Below are 15,243 nucleotides of genomic sequence, written 5' to 3' on the forward strand. Positions count from 1 at the left end.
AGGGGGGAGTACTGCGTGGAGGCGGGGGAGGGATCCCGGAGACCCCCTCTATGGAGGGTGGGGCCTCTGAGAAGAGGAAGGGCTGCAGAAATCCCCTCATTGTAGAGGTGTGCCACCGGAGAGGGACCCACTGAAGGGGGTGGGGGCGGGGTAGGGGGAAAGCCCGAGTGAACCACCGCAATAAGGCAGGGGCCCCAGCGCACCCCCTCTGCAGTGTGGCGGGGTGGGGCTGGAGTCTGGGTTGGTGCTGTTCAGGGGGATGGTGCTGCAGGAGAGGAAGCTGGAGGACGCAAGAAAGCAAGGAAGACCCCAAACTGAAGAGGGGTGCTGCAGGTGGGGAGGAGGAGTCCTGAGACTGCCCACTTCCCCAGTGTGCGTTCCGCCATGGCTGAGATATAGGAGATATAACTACAGAATACACAGCCAGGAGACACCAGGAGGCCCAGGAAGTGCCCAGCACCAGTTATGCACCACAGTCACATTCCATCACACACCAGCCTGTACCCTCACCTACAACACTATCCATCGCACAAACAGAGGCTCACACAGGAAGGAAACACACATAGAGCACACGCTTTGCAAAACCATCAAAGCACAACAGAATCATCGGCACAGTTGAAAAGCGCCATGTAGGTCCCACACCCTCAGAATGCTACATCACAGACCCATCCACTGCATCTGACCTTGCACCATCTCAAAGACCCGCAATGTACAACCCATGAACAAGATTCACCTTTACATCACACATGCTCAGGCCTCCAGACACATCACAGGACACACGAGCTATTGTGGACCTGGACACCATCACATAGCATCACACACTTTATCATACACACTGCTCCCTCGTATGTCTGGACACGAGCAAAGGTCCACAGTACAAAATTGCCAAATTGTTGTTGTGAATGACAGACAAAAAGATGCATACACTCACACACAGTACAACAGTTCACAGAAATAAGTCATATAACACCATCCCACACACCTCTCACATATCACGTATTATAGCACTACACCTTTGTGACACCTCCAAACACAGCCTAACACTCCCACCCACATGCCACACCCCTATCACAGAAAGTACACACACACACACACACACACACACAGCCGGCACCCACACACCAGGCCTGCCACACACACACGCAACACCATCAGCCACCCCGTGGGACCTGAGGAGTCATAACCTCCACTCCCACTCCCAACACCACTTTGCTTCCATGAGGAACATCCCAGACTCTCCCTGGGAATAGAAGAGAGGGGTGTGGAGAGAGAACACCTGACCTTGTAGCTTTCTAAGAATGGATATCCCTCCCATCTATGGAAGTGGAGATATGAGGCACACAGGCTAGGAACAGGGAAGAGCCTGGTGTGTGGGAGTGGGTGAAGATTAAGGACCTGGTCAGGGAAATGTGTGAAAGGCTGAAGGCTAAAGTGAGAGACAGACAGGGAGAGACAAAGTCAGAGCCACATAGATGACCTTGGACAGGTTCAGGGATAGTGCCAAAGGAGAAGGAGGTAAGGAGGACTTCCCCAGCACTCAGAGCCTCATCCCAATCTTTTTCTCTGACCTGTCCCCAGTCCCTCTTGCTGTCCCTTGTTGCCATGGTAACAGGGAGACTGACTCTGCAGCAAAAGGAGGCAGACCAGGCTGTTGCCATGGAGACTGGGAGAGGCAGGAGGAGCCACATCTTTCAACCCAGGTACATTGCTATTAGACACCCCCTCCCCAACTCCAACCCCTTCCCCAGGGAAGGACAACTTGTATGTCTACACTCATCCCTTTTCTTCCCTGTCATCTTGGCCTGAAGGTCTGGGACTAGACCAGGTGAGGATAGGACTGGGGATAGAGGGAAGCCTGGGAAGATGGGGGAGAAATAGATCCTAGGAGATCTATGCTCTCCTGCTCTCCAGCTGATCTGGGGGTGGCCTACCCCACCATCCTACCCCACCATCCTACCCCAGACACAGGCTCAGGTCCCCCCTCACGCATTCCTTTCTCAGACACAAGCCTAGCCAGACTGATGACTGTGCATCGTGCTCCCAGCGCCAGGCTCTGCGGAAGTAGGGGGAGGGAAGACTTAGGAAGGTCACCAGGATGGAGGGGGACAGGGGAGCTCGGCATGAGAGATGGAAGGAGAGACATAAAAGGAGAAACAGACACAGTCCAGAGCCAGAGAGAGACTGACACAGACAGACAGACTGAAAAAGACGTAGAGATCTGCAAAGGCAGAGATGAGAAAACAGGGAGACAGCAACAGAAATACTCAGTAAAGGTGACAGAGAGACAGGGCGACTATGCCAGGCAGAGACAGGTTTGGTCAAATGAAGACTCAGTGATAAAGATGGGGAGAGGCTCAGATCAGAAACTTGGTGGGTGAGGAGGATTCAGAAATGGGGAGAGACCCCAGAGGAGACCAGCCTTATAGTATTGGGACAGTGAGGGGAGAGGCCATAAATGTCTGCAATCATATTCTAGGCCCTTCAACAGAATCCAACCCAAGGGCAGAGGCATTGATTAGAGTCTAAAAGACGTGGAGGGAACAGAAATGCTGGTGCTGATCCTGAAGGGCACACATACAGCAAGTCTGAGACACAGAAGGGGCCAGGTGGAAACTTGGGGGCACTGTGAGCCCGGCATGGGGGGCTGTGTGCCGAGAGGGGTCTCTCGAGGTGTGTCCTGCCGGCAGAGGGACTACTAGGGAAGATAGGCGGACCCTGGATGTGAGCGTGGGCGCGGCTGTACTTCGGGCTGGCTGTCGGGTGCTGAACGGACAGCTCCCGAGCTCGCCCAGCTGCTGAAAGGGCGCGTCCAGCCTCCGCCGTCTCGCACTCTCCGACCCTCTGTCTGGTTTTCCTCACCGCTCTGGTCCCTTCTGGTCTCTATTTAGTTTTCTATGGCTTCCTGTCTTTCACCCAACTCCCCATTTCATCTCTGAAACTCCTCTTCTGCCACATCTCTCTCTCCTCCAATGCATCGCAGCCTCACTCCCTGTCCTTCCCTTTCCTGGCCCCTCTTTCTCCTACTCACCCCCCGCAGGGTCTCCTCCACCCCTGCCCCATCTCTTTCTTTCCCCGCCCCTTCAACTCTCCCCTTTCTGCACGGCCTCGTTTTGGCTCTCCCTGTCTGACCTTCACTCGTCCTTTTTCAGCTGCAGTTTCCACAGAAACCTCCAGCGGGGCGGAGGTGGGCGGGGACAAGAGGCAGACCCACCCTTCTCCCTGCTCAACCAGCCCTTCAGCAACCGCCCCGCCTCCGGGATTCCTCACTCCCCTCTTCTGGGCTGGAGAGGTACAGGTTCCGCCAAACACAGGGTCGGTCACGGACAGAAAGGGCCCACCTCAGTAAAGTACACACGCTCATGATCTCAAAGTCGCCGAATCACTCTGGTCTGGGAACACACTCGCCACCATAGGTGCCCCCTCAATGCACAGGGAACAGCTCACTGCCCTTCCCCTCCCCCAGCCCCATCTGGTTTCTGTCTTTCTGTGTCTTCTGCTCCCCATGTCTCCGCCTCTCCAGATCCCTGCATCTCTCCATCTGTCTCAGGGTCTCTGTCGCAGCCTCCCTCTGTCCTGAGAGAAGGTCAGTGGAGAGGAGCCAGCTGCTGAGACCTGGGCTGACCTGCTGGATGCAGGCAGGGCCAAGGGTGGAGAGTGTGTAAGTGACCATCCAGGCCGACTTCAGGGACCCAAGCCTCCAATGTCTTCCCACTCCCAGGAAATGAGACCCGGGTATCCCCAGTTTTGGGGTTTTGTTCTTTTTTTTATTCCAACAGGGACTGAGATGTGGCAGGGGTAGGGATGGGGGCCCAACTGACCCCCTCCCTTGGGGGTCTCATAGAAATTCCGAGGTTTCTCCCCCCAAAAAAGAGAGAAAGAGAAGAGCGGAGGGGCGCCAGGGGACACCCATCTGTCCAGAGGCCTTCCCCACCTCCAGTAGTTTAGAGGGCAGCTTCAAGTCTTGGGACGCCTGAGCAGTCCCAGGGCGGGATCCTCCCGGCCAACTGTTTTCTGCCTCTGGGAACGGCCCCCCGCAGTCCTGGGCCCCTGGAGTCCTCAGTTTCTGTGCTCCTCTTTCTCGCCGCGGGGGGGCGGAGTGCGGGAGTCCGTGGCGCCCTCTCGCGAGTCCACTAGGGGGCGCAGGCCGGGCTCCGGAGCCCGGCCTCGGACCTCACAAGGAACCGAAGGCAAAATCGCGGCGTCGGGGGCATCGCCCCAAGTCCTGTATCCCTCCCGCTAGGGAAGCGGGAGCGGCCGGGGCCTGGGCAGGCCCAGTCCCTACGGTCAGTCCGAGCACCCACCCGGCCCCGCCCGTGGTCACTCGTGCTCGGCCAGATCGCGGGGGCCGGCGGGGCCGGGCCGCGGCCGANACTCGTGCTGCGGCCAGATCGCGGGGCCGGCGGGGCCGGCCGCGGCCGAGGAGGACTGGTAGCCTCGGTGGGGGCGCCCAGGCCACGCGGCGGCGCTCCCGCCCCAGAGGCCCGCAGAGCCTGGATGCGCCTACACTCCTGGCAGACACGCACGTGCGTGCAGGGGGTGGGGACAGAAGGCCGGGGCCCACCTGGGGGGCCCTGGGTCGTCCAGGAGGCGCTGCGGGCCTCCGTGAGCGCCGCCTGCATCCCCACCCGCGCCGGCCGAGTAGAGCTTGCCGTTACTAAGCCGCATCTCACGGACGGCGCGCAGCGACAGAAGGGCCCGGCTAGGGCCGCCAGGGCGTCGGCGCCGGCGGGAACGCGACGTCTTGCGGCAAGATACGGCGTGGCGCAGCTCCTGCAGCATCTCCTGACACACCGACACCTGAGGGCGGCGCAGGGTGGTCACCCTCTGGAGTGCTCCTCACCATCCCTCCCCTCACCATCCCATCCCTTTCCCAGCCCGCCTCTCCCCATGCCCCCAACTCCTCTACTCCTTTCCCATCTGCACATCCTCAGCATTCTCTCCCTGTCCCCATCTTCTTCTACACCTCCTCTTTCTTCTGTCTTCACTTCCCATTCTCTTCACCAGCCCTTCATCTCCTGTTTCTGTCTCTTTCTCTCTCACATCTCCCATCTTCCTTGGGTTTGTCCCTGAGCCTACCTGCCCTCACCAATTCAGGCTCCTGTTATTCCTCTTAGGTTTCTGATGCCCCTAGTCCTTCCCTCCTGACAGTCCATCTTCTCCTGACAGTGCAAGCCATGTTTACTGAATGCTGCTGTGTGCCAGGCACTGTCCTGGGCACAGCAGAGAATAAAACAGAAGTCCCAGCCCTCATGGAGGTTATAGTCAAGTAGGCAGAGTCAGAAAATAACAAACATGTAAATGTATGTAGTATGTTAGATGATGATGAGTGCTTTGGAAAAAAGTTAAGTAGGGAAGACAGATAAGCAGTATGGATGGGAAGTGATGCAGGTCAGAGTGGCAGGAATGGGGCATGCAAAGGGGGGAGAGAGAGGAGGTGAAATGTGGGCCAGCTCGAGAAGGCCTGTAGGCCATTGTAAGGCTTTTGCCAACTGACGCCCAAGTTTGAAGCCGACAACTGCTGGGTTTTCATAGAATCACTTGAGCTTTTTAACAGCAGACTACAGGGAGGCAAGAGCAGGGAGCCCACCTAGAAGGCTACTGCAATAGCCCAGGCAGGAGGTGGTATTAGCTAGACCAGAGTGGTGTGAGAGGGCTGGACTCTGTATATTGTGACAGCTGTGGAGACAAAAGGATTTGCTGAGATGGTGAAAGAGAGGAAGGAGTAAAGGATAACTCCATGTACTTTTGGCCTGAGCAACTGGAAGGTTGGCATTGGCTGGTGGGTGTGCAGGACCTCAGTGGTGAACACATACATGATGCATATATTACCAGATGTCCATGTAGAGATGTCAGGTATGGAGCTGAATTTACAAACTTTGGGCTCAGGGAAATACAGGAAATATGGAAGGCAGTCTCTAAGATTCTACCCGCCTCATGTAATCCTCTCTATATCAGGGTTGGTCTGTGGGACCAACAGAATTTGGTCATCTGACATTTTCACTTCTTGCCCTTCCTCTCTTGGATCACTTGCCTTGGGGGATGTCAGCTGCCATGGCATGAGGACCATGGAGGTCACACTGTTCAAGAAACTGAGGCATCCTACCAACTGCCTTTGAAAGTACTAATCATGTGTTTTATTTTCTGTGTCTTAGGATGTTTTAATATCTTCAAAATCTTGCAGGCTGGGGAGGGACTAACCCTCCCAGAACCAGCCAAATCTTAGATAGCAAAGGACTCCTCAGCTTATCAGAGGCACAGCAAGCAATATTGAGTCTATCTATACTCCTACTCACCCCTTGTACCTAATTTAATTTCATGTACCCCCAATATTTACCCTGCCCTAAATCATTCCAGGTCAGGTACAAGACAACTAGATACAGCCCCTATAGTCTAGAGTCCACTGACCGGTTCAAACTGGCCAGTCCTATGCCTGCCTGCCCAACCTTGCCCAAAGAAACTGCAGGAAAACTAATGGCCTAGTCTTTCCTCTCTGGGCAGCTTCTACTTCCTGACCAAATCTGGTGCTTCTCCTGTGGCCCTATGTGATGTCCTACCCCCACTTCTCAGGAAACATAATAAGAATCTTTATCTCCATACCCGCTTCCCCTTATTGGGGATTGAACCCAGGGGCACTTTGCTACTGAGCTGCATCCCCATGCTTTTTAATTTTTTATTTTGAGACAGGATCTCACTAAGTTGATGAGACTAGTCTCCAGCTTGTGATCCTCTTGCCTCCACCTCCCTAGTCCTGCAGATTATAGGCATATACCACTGCTCCTGGCTAAGAATCTCCTTTCATTGGTGCTGGCCTGTGTTGTCATTCAGTCCTCCCCATAAATGAAAATCATGGATATATTTGGGACAGTGAGCCATCTTAGAAGTGGACCCTCCAGCCCCCATCAAGCCTTCAGATCCCAGTAGCGCTAGCCAACACCAAGACTGTGACCTCAACATAGGGCGGTAGAACCACCCTGCTAAGCTGTTGCCTGGTTCTTGGCCCCAGAAATTGTAAGCTGACAGAAGTTTGCTGTTTTAAGCAGTAAAGGTATTATGGTAACAATGAATAACTAGTATAGAAGTCATCAGCACATTTAAGAGCCATTCCTGGGACCTCTATGGAAATAGAGAAAAACAGAGAAAAGAAACAGTCAGAGGAGCAAGCCCTGGGATCCCCCAACAAATCCTGGGGAGAAAGGGACCCAACAAAGGAGCTTAGGAGAGTGACTTGAGAGGCAGGAGGAAAACAAGGGATCAGCAGAGAGGAAAAGGTATTGAGGAGAGAGCGATAAACTGTGCTGAAGCCAGCTGCTGTCCCAGGTAGATGAGGCCTGAGACTTGGGCACTGGATTTCAGATGAGGAAGTCACTCATTAAAGAGTAGAGGGGCGGGCTGAGGTTGTGGCTCAGTGGTAGAGCGCTCGCCTAGCATGTGTGAGGCCCTGGGTTCGATCCTCAGCACCATATAAAAATGAAATAAAAATATTGTGTATCCACCTACAACTAAAAAATAAATGTATATATTAAAAAAAGAGTAGAAGGGCAGGGACAGAAGCTGGGCCCAATAGTGAATGGGTGGAGAGAAACTGGAAAGAACAGGGAGATACAATCCTCTTAAGGAGGCAGAGGAAAGGAGAGAGATCTGATGGTGGCTGGGAGGAGAAGTAGAGTCAAGACAGGACTTCTTTAGGTGGGAGGAGTTACAGCACATTTGTATGCTGACTGCTGATCCAATAAAGAGAAGACAGCTGACTGTGCAACGCAGGAGGAAAGACCTGGGGGTATAAACAGACTCAATATTGTTTGCCTTGCACTGGAGAGATGTCCTTGGGAAGATGAGGGGGTGATCTGGGCAAAGGTGGAGGCTGTCTTCAGAGGAGTGGAAGGGACAAGTAGAGAATGCGGGGGGCTGGATGTGGGGCTGGGGTTTTGGGCTGTACCTGTGAGGTCAGTTGCTGGAAGTGAGGAGTGGAGGAGGATCTGGAGGCTGGCAGAGCAAGGGAAAGGGGCACTAGCAGTCTGGGATGTGGGAACATGAATGGGTCTGGAACAGCAGAGGTGTCACCCAGCAGCACCTAGGGCCCTCTGGAAGTAGTGATCCTGACTATAGCATGAGACTGGTCATCAAGTCTGCATTCTGTGGCTTGTTTCTCCTCTAATTTTTTCTTGCTTTATGGCCTCTGTGGCTCGCCACACTTTCCTCCCACCCCCTTTCCCTGCATCTTTATCTCTTCCCGGGCTCTTCTCCTTCAATCCTTGCACATCTGGATGCTCTGTCTCCTTGCCTGCTCTCTCACCTCTCCTGGGACCTCCTTAACCCCAGGAGTCTCTCCAGGCCCCTCCTTACCTGCTGTACTCCTCCTCCCCCTTTCCCAGCTCCCCACCATCCACCAGGTGGCTTCCAATGCCACAACCTTCACATGCTCCAGCCTAGGGGTCCCGTGCTTTATGCCCCACCCTTGGCCAACTTCCTCACCTCCTCAGACTCTGCTGACCTCCTTGTGGACCATATGAATTCCATGACCGCCACGAAGACAGCGATGATGAGGCCACAGATGAGCACGACAAAAATGCCACCAATATTCTCCATGCCCAGACCTGGGGGTTAGGGGAGAGCCACAGAGTGGGCTGTGTGGGCATTGGGCTGCAAGGAGGTCCTCAGGAAGGACATGCCACATGCAGGGGTGGCTGACCTTTCGCTCGATGGTCCTCCTCCTTGGGGCACCGGCCTCCTTCCCACCACTTGCGCTTCAGGATCTCTAGTCGGTTGTTCTCCTGGAGCTGCAGGATGGCCAACGTGATCTCGTCCCGAAATGGGGAGCCTGGGCCGGGCACATGAGAAGGGACTGGCTATCAGGCCCTGGGGCCCTGCCTGCCCCAAACCCAACTGTCCCCTCACCGTGGCCTCCGTCAGTCCTTGATGCTGCTCAGGGTCTTCCTTGTGGCCTCTCCCCACCCCTACCCAGTTTCTTCACAATACAGCAGCCAGGAGTCAGTTTTAGGAGCAATCAGATCAGTCCTCCCCTGCTGAAACCTCTTCCATGGCTTCCCTCACTGCTGCTAGAACAAGGCCCCTCCCTCTGCCTACCAGAGCCTGTATTCTCAGGCAGTCACTTTCTGGTACCCTTGCCCAAGGTTCTCTCAGGTCCAGCCACATTGACCTCCTTGCAAGTTCCAAATCAGCCTAGCAAAGTCCTACCTTAGGACCTTTGGCTCTGCTGGAATGTTCTTTCCCTCACTTCACTCAGATCTCTGCTCACATGCTGGTTCCTCAGGGTCTTCTCTGATCACTTTATTTAAAATGGCCCCAAGAGCCCCCTTCTGTCAGTCTCTTCCCCTAAATTTTCAGCTAGAACACTTATCACCACCTGACGTCATATGACACAGCAGCTACATGTTTATGATCTCTGCTGCCTACTGCCCTAGTGGGAGGTAGGAGGGGCTGGGGTGCTTGGCATCTTCTCTCTGTTGCCCAGCATCCAGCCCAGGGTCTGGCACCTGTGAGGGCATCAGACCAATCTGCTGAGTGAATGGATCCCCATTCTCCCCTCCTCTTCACAACACCTCTCTCCTCACCCTCATGTTCTCCTCTTGAACCATCCTTGGGCCTCAAACACCCCATATATCCTGTTCTGTACACACTCCTTCATTTACTAAGATACTCATAGAACATCTGTCACATGCCAGGAAGTAGGGATATGGTGAGTAGAGGTAATTAATGTTTATTAGGCACCTGCTATGTGCCAGACCCTGGGTTTGCAGAATTTATTCAAGCCTTGCAATGACCCTGTGAAGCAGAGGTTTCCATATGAAGCAGATATTTCTGAATGAGGCGATGCTCTTCTCTTAGATCATGTACTGAGTCAGGGTGGAAAGTGGGATCTAAAACCAGGCTGATGTGACTCTAAAGCCTGTCCCCAAGGCACCAGGCTACACTACTTCTCTAGAACAGCATGAACTCTCATGCAAAAATGCTCAGAATTTCTGTGCAGTTACAGGTAACTAATGTAAGCACCAATGGCTCACACATGATTTTAAAAGCCAAAATGTCAACATTTGGAGACAAATCAGTGGTAGGCTTCTAGCACTGAGCCCTGAAAAAGCATGTCCTGAACTGAAGAATAAAATAACATGTTAAGTTCCCATGGAGGGTTCATCCTCTCTTCCTCCCTTCCCAACTCTCTTCCTTCCTCCCTATCTTTCTCCTTCCCCTATCCAGCCATCTATCTATCCTTCCTTCCTTCCATTTACATACATACCTTCCTTCTATCCATCCATCCATTTATATCATTTCCTGAGCACCTTCTCTGAGCCAAACTGTAGGCTTTGGTGCAGAGAATATGAAGCAAATAAAATCAAGTCCTCTCCCTCAAGGGCCCCTTAGGCCAATGAGGAAAGGCAGCAAGCTTCATAGCCAACATGTACTGAGTTGTACAGCAAAACCTCATTGAATTCTCTCAACAGCTCTTGGAGTCTAGAACTGATTGTTCCTGGGTTCATCTTTGCAGGTGGAAGGTACAGAGGCACAGGAAGGTGATGACACCTGCCTAATGCCACACAGCCAGAAGATTACACACAGAATTCTCAGCCAGCCTCTGGGGGCCCTGGCCCAGTCCCGGGCCTGCTCACACATCTTGTTTTCAGACACAAAGGGCCCCTGCCCCATTCCACATCCTCACTGAAGCCATACCCAGCGGCATGCCAATGCCATAGCCCTTGGTGTCGAGGAGGCCCCCAATCTGGGTGAGGTTGCAGTTGAGGCGGCGGTGGTACTCATTCATGGTGGACTCCAGCAAGAAGGCATAGCGGGAGTTGAGGACACGGGCGATGCCCTCTTCTGTGCTCTTGACGAACACGCTGGGCTGCTTGGACTGCATATAGTTCCACATACGCTGGTACGTCTGGTACCGAGAATTCTGGGCCGAGGGAGCACAAGGGGAAGACAGGTGAGGGTCTCTCCACCCACGTCCTTTCCTAAGCCCTTTACCCTGCCCTCCAGGATGTCTCCCTCAATCTGAGAGAGTACAGAGTTGAGATCAAGACAGAAAGAGCCAAAGACAGAGGAGAGAGACTAGACAAACTGTCCAAGCCAGGTCCAAATCATCCCCATGCCCCCTCTCCCAGGATGCCTCACAGCCCTTATGGCTCAGCAACCTCCTAGACCTACTCCTGTCTCCTCTCCCCTAACCCTCCAGTGGCCCCACCCAGCTTCAGCCTCCTCCAGAACACTTGTCTACCCCAACCTGGCCCAGGGGGAATGTCCAACTCTAAACTGTCACCCCTTGCTCCCCACTGCCCATGTGCAGAGTCCAATCTAAGTGCTCTCCCTGGCCTTTGAGGTTTTTGAGTCTTTAACCCAAACCTCCTTGCCAAGCTTTTATCTTTCTTTTCTTTTACCCCAAATACATAGAGTGTATTCTCTCACTTTTAGGGCCCTCCTTCCTCTCTGTTGGACGATATTCCCAGTTCTAACCCTTCTAGAAGTTCCTTGGCCCTGCTTGTCCTCTACTTATGGCACTGATTCAACATTAGATCCCTGTCCCCTGCCAGACAGCAGCACTCCCCATGAGAGCAAGTGTGTCCTTTGCTCCCATACCTCCCGACCGTCACTGATCATCAGTCTCTGATCCAGGAGGCCCTGCCCAGCCCCACTCAGAGATGCTATGCAGGGCAGGGATCCCAACACCAAGCCTGAAGTTTCCGAGTGGCCCCACCTGGAAGAAGGTCATGGTGGAGCCAGCGTGGATGGTGCCGTACTCAATGTTGGTCTGATCTGCCAGGTCATCAGCCGACTCCACAGGCACCTCCATGCGCTGCACGGTGAGGAAGGCGGCCAGGTTGGCCGTGTAGGAGGAGATGATGATCAAGGTGAAGGCCCACCTGAGGGGTGGGAGGGATGAGCTGCAGGCTGGAGCCATCCCTGCCACTTTGACCTGTGACCATGTGCTCCATTAGTGGTACCTCCCTCATCAACAGTGACCCCAACATTAAACAGGCTGACTGCTGACTAGTGGACAGGTTAGGAGTGTGGATTTTGAAGCCAGACTCCTTGGGTTTAAATATCCATTCCAGAGGCTTCTATTTCCTGGTATGAGAAATACCCTTTCATGGGGCTGGGGTTGTAGCACTGTGATACAGCACTTGTCTAGCATGTGTGAGGCACTGGGTTCAATTCTTGGCACCATATACAAATTTAAAATATAAAAGTCCATTGACAACTAAAAATACATTTACATAAAAAGTACCCTCTCACCATAAACCACCAGAAAACTGTACAGATATATGAAACTATAGAGAATGATAGGCATCTCAGGACTGTGATTCCTAAGAAAAGAGAAATGAAGTGAGACATCATCATATAGGCTGCCCAATGGATTTAATTTACACACTCAGCACCTGGAAGGGAAATCCAAACGGTTCAGCAATCCTGCAGAGCTGTGGAGATGGAGATAGGAGCTAGGGTGGAGGGAGCAAAATGTCTGGAATTTGTGAGACAGAATACTTAAGAGGAGGGAACTGCACAGAGAGTTCCAGAAACCTGGGGTCCCCTTGAGTCTTTGGCTGAATATCAATCTGTAAGTGCATGGATGAAACTCCATGGGGCCAGACAAGAACAAATTTCAAGGGGAAAACAATTCCCAGAGTTCCCACAGGGCTGGGAATTGCTTGAGCTCCTTCCAGCCAGAGTAGAGACTTCATTGAATATATGAGATATATAGTAGGGAACACAAAGAACACCATATTGGAAACTGGGTTTCATGGGCCCTAAAGACAACACAAGACCTGTCCTAAAAGAGCTTCAATATGGGCTTGGAAGGATCAAAATAATTCACAAGTAATTTAATTGTCTGCCAGAAAAAGTCCAAGACTCTTTTGATGTTTTGATTTGTTTTTGTGGTGCCAGAAAGGCACTCTATCACTGAGCTAAGTTAAATCCCCCTGGTAGGTTCATTCTCTCTCCCTACCTCCCCGGACTTCCCTAGCCAGAAGTCCAAGACGCTATAATGTAAACAATGTAAAATTCACAATATCTATCATCTAATTAAAAAAATAATCAGATATATAAAGGTACAAGAAAAAAGGGACCCTGGTCTGAAAGAGACTCAAAGTGGTCAAAGACGATGAAAAAGGTAGACAAGGACATTAAAATAGCTATTATAAATATACTCAAAATGCTCAAGAATATAAAAAGCACATGGAGGAGAGAAATGGAAGATATAAAAAAGAGGCAAAGGGACCTTCTAGAGATGAAATACACAATATCTGAAAAGAAACTTTCGCTGGAAGGGATTATACAGATTAGACACTGCAGCAGAAAAGATCAGGGAAATGGAAGACAGCTGCAGAATCCATCCAAAACAAAGCAGAGAGGAAAATGACTGTAAACAAGCAGAGTGCCTCAGTGGCTTGAGGAACAGTATCAAGTGTCCACACAGATATGATTGGCGTCCCAGAAAGAGAGGAGAGAAAGCAGTGACTGAAAAAAAAATTATTTGAAGAAGTAATGGTTAAAAAATTTTCAAGTTTGACAAAAACTATTACCATGCAAACCCAAGAAGTTCAATAAACCCTAAGCAGTATAAACACATTTACATATAAAATACACCAGGGCACATTATAATTAATTATTGAAAACCAGTAATAAAGAGAAAAGCTTAAAAGCTGCCAGAATAGATAAAGGTGTGTGTGTGTGTGTGTGTGTGTGTGTGTGTAGGACACATTACACGTAAAGAAGTAAAGATAATAGCTCCAATAGACTTCTTGTCAGAGAATATTCAAGCCAAAAAACAAGGCAACAGCATGCTGAAGAAAAGTCAAAACAAAACTGTCAACCTAGAATTCCAAATCCAATAAAAACATCCTCCAAAGATCACACGTGAAAACATCTCTCATGTAAACAAAGCTGGGAGAGTTTGTTACCAGCAGACCTGCACTTTCAGAAATGTTAAAAGCAGCTCTTCAAGTAAAAGGAAAATAATACTGGATGGGCATGTGGATGCACAAGAAGGTATGAAGAACACTATAAATGGTAGACATGTAAGTAAATATAGAAGGCATATTCCACATTTGATTTTTTTCCTTTTTCTTCTTCTTCTTTTTTTTTTTTTTTGGTGCTGGGATAGAATTCAGGGTCTTATGCATTCTAGACAGATACTCTCCCACTGAGCTATACCCTTGGCCCCTAAAAACTTTTTTTAAAAACCTTTACTATTTACACACCCACCCACCACTAGTATAGTGTGGGGTTCATAAGATATACAGAAGTAACGTAAATGATAAAAGTCAAAAGGTGGAAGGATGAGATGGATATATACTGTTGCAAGGGTCTTACATCTTATATGAAATTGTATGTTACTTTAACTTTTTTTTTTTTTTTTTTTTTTTTTTTTACTGGAGATTGAACCCAGGGGTGACTAACCACTGAGCCATCATCCCCAGCCCTTTTTATTTTGGGACAGGGTCTTGTTAAGTTGCTCAGGGCCTCATTCAGTTGCTGAGGCTGGCTTTGAACTTTCGATCCTCCTGCCTCAGCCTCCTGAGCTTCTGGGATTATAGTTGTGCCACACCACACCCAGCTTGCAAGTATTTTTTAATAAATTAAAGATGCATATTTCAAACCCAGAGCAATCACTAAAATAAGTATAGAAGTATATTTACTTGATGATGAAGATAAACAGAATCCTAAGATATCATAAACTCAAAACAAGGTAGGAAATAAGGAAAAAGGGAACAAAGAACAAATAGGACAAACAGTAAGCTGGCAGATGACTGACTTATTTATTTTGCAGTACTGGTATTGAAACCAGAGGTGCTCTGCTACTGAACTACGTTCCTTTCCCTTTCTATTTTTACTTTTTGTTTTACTTTGAACTCGTGAGCCTCCTGCCTCAGCCCCCATAGTAGCTGGAATTACAGGTATGTACCACTGCCCACAGGTCCAAGCTAAGAATTATTTTCAATTTTTTTTTTAGTTGTTGACAAACCTTTATCATTTATTTATTTATATGTGGTGCTGAGAATCGAACCCAGTGCCTCACACATACTAGACGAGTGCTCTACCACTGAGCTACAACCCAGCCCCTGGTTTTCACATTTTTAAATAGCTAAGGAAAAAACCAAAAGACAAGTAATATTTTATGACACCTAATTTATATAAAATTCAAATTTTAGTGTCAGTAGCTATATAGTTATTTATTTATTTTTATTTATTTAGTTATTATGGTACTGGATATTAAACCCAGGGACA

At 50.5% G+C, this 15,243-nt stretch overlaps 1 protein-coding gene across 1 annotated transcript in view; it reads right to left on the bottom strand.

The window, feature by feature from the left end:
- Positions 1–3,742: 3,742 nt before the first annotated feature.
- Grik5 (glutamate ionotropic receptor kainate type subunit 5) overlaps positions 3,743–15,243 on the bottom strand; it is a 59,522-nt gene continuing 48,021 nt past the window's right edge. The window contains 7 exon segments of the mRNA XM_048790788.1: positions 3,743–4,369; positions 4,420–4,571; positions 4,573–4,797; positions 8,473–8,594; positions 8,690–8,818; positions 10,687–10,912; positions 11,711–11,876. Coding sequence (XP_048646745.1) covers positions 4,318–4,369; positions 4,420–4,571; positions 4,573–4,797; positions 8,473–8,594; positions 8,690–8,818; positions 10,687–10,912; positions 11,711–11,876 — 1,072 coding nt within the window. The 3' untranslated portion in view covers positions 3,743–4,317.

Source organism: Marmota marmota, unplaced genomic scaffold (assembly GCF_001458135.2).
Source record: "Marmota marmota marmota unplaced genomic scaffold, marMar, whole genome shotgun sequence".
NCBI lineage: Eukaryota > Metazoa > Chordata > Mammalia > Rodentia > Sciuridae > Marmota > Marmota marmota.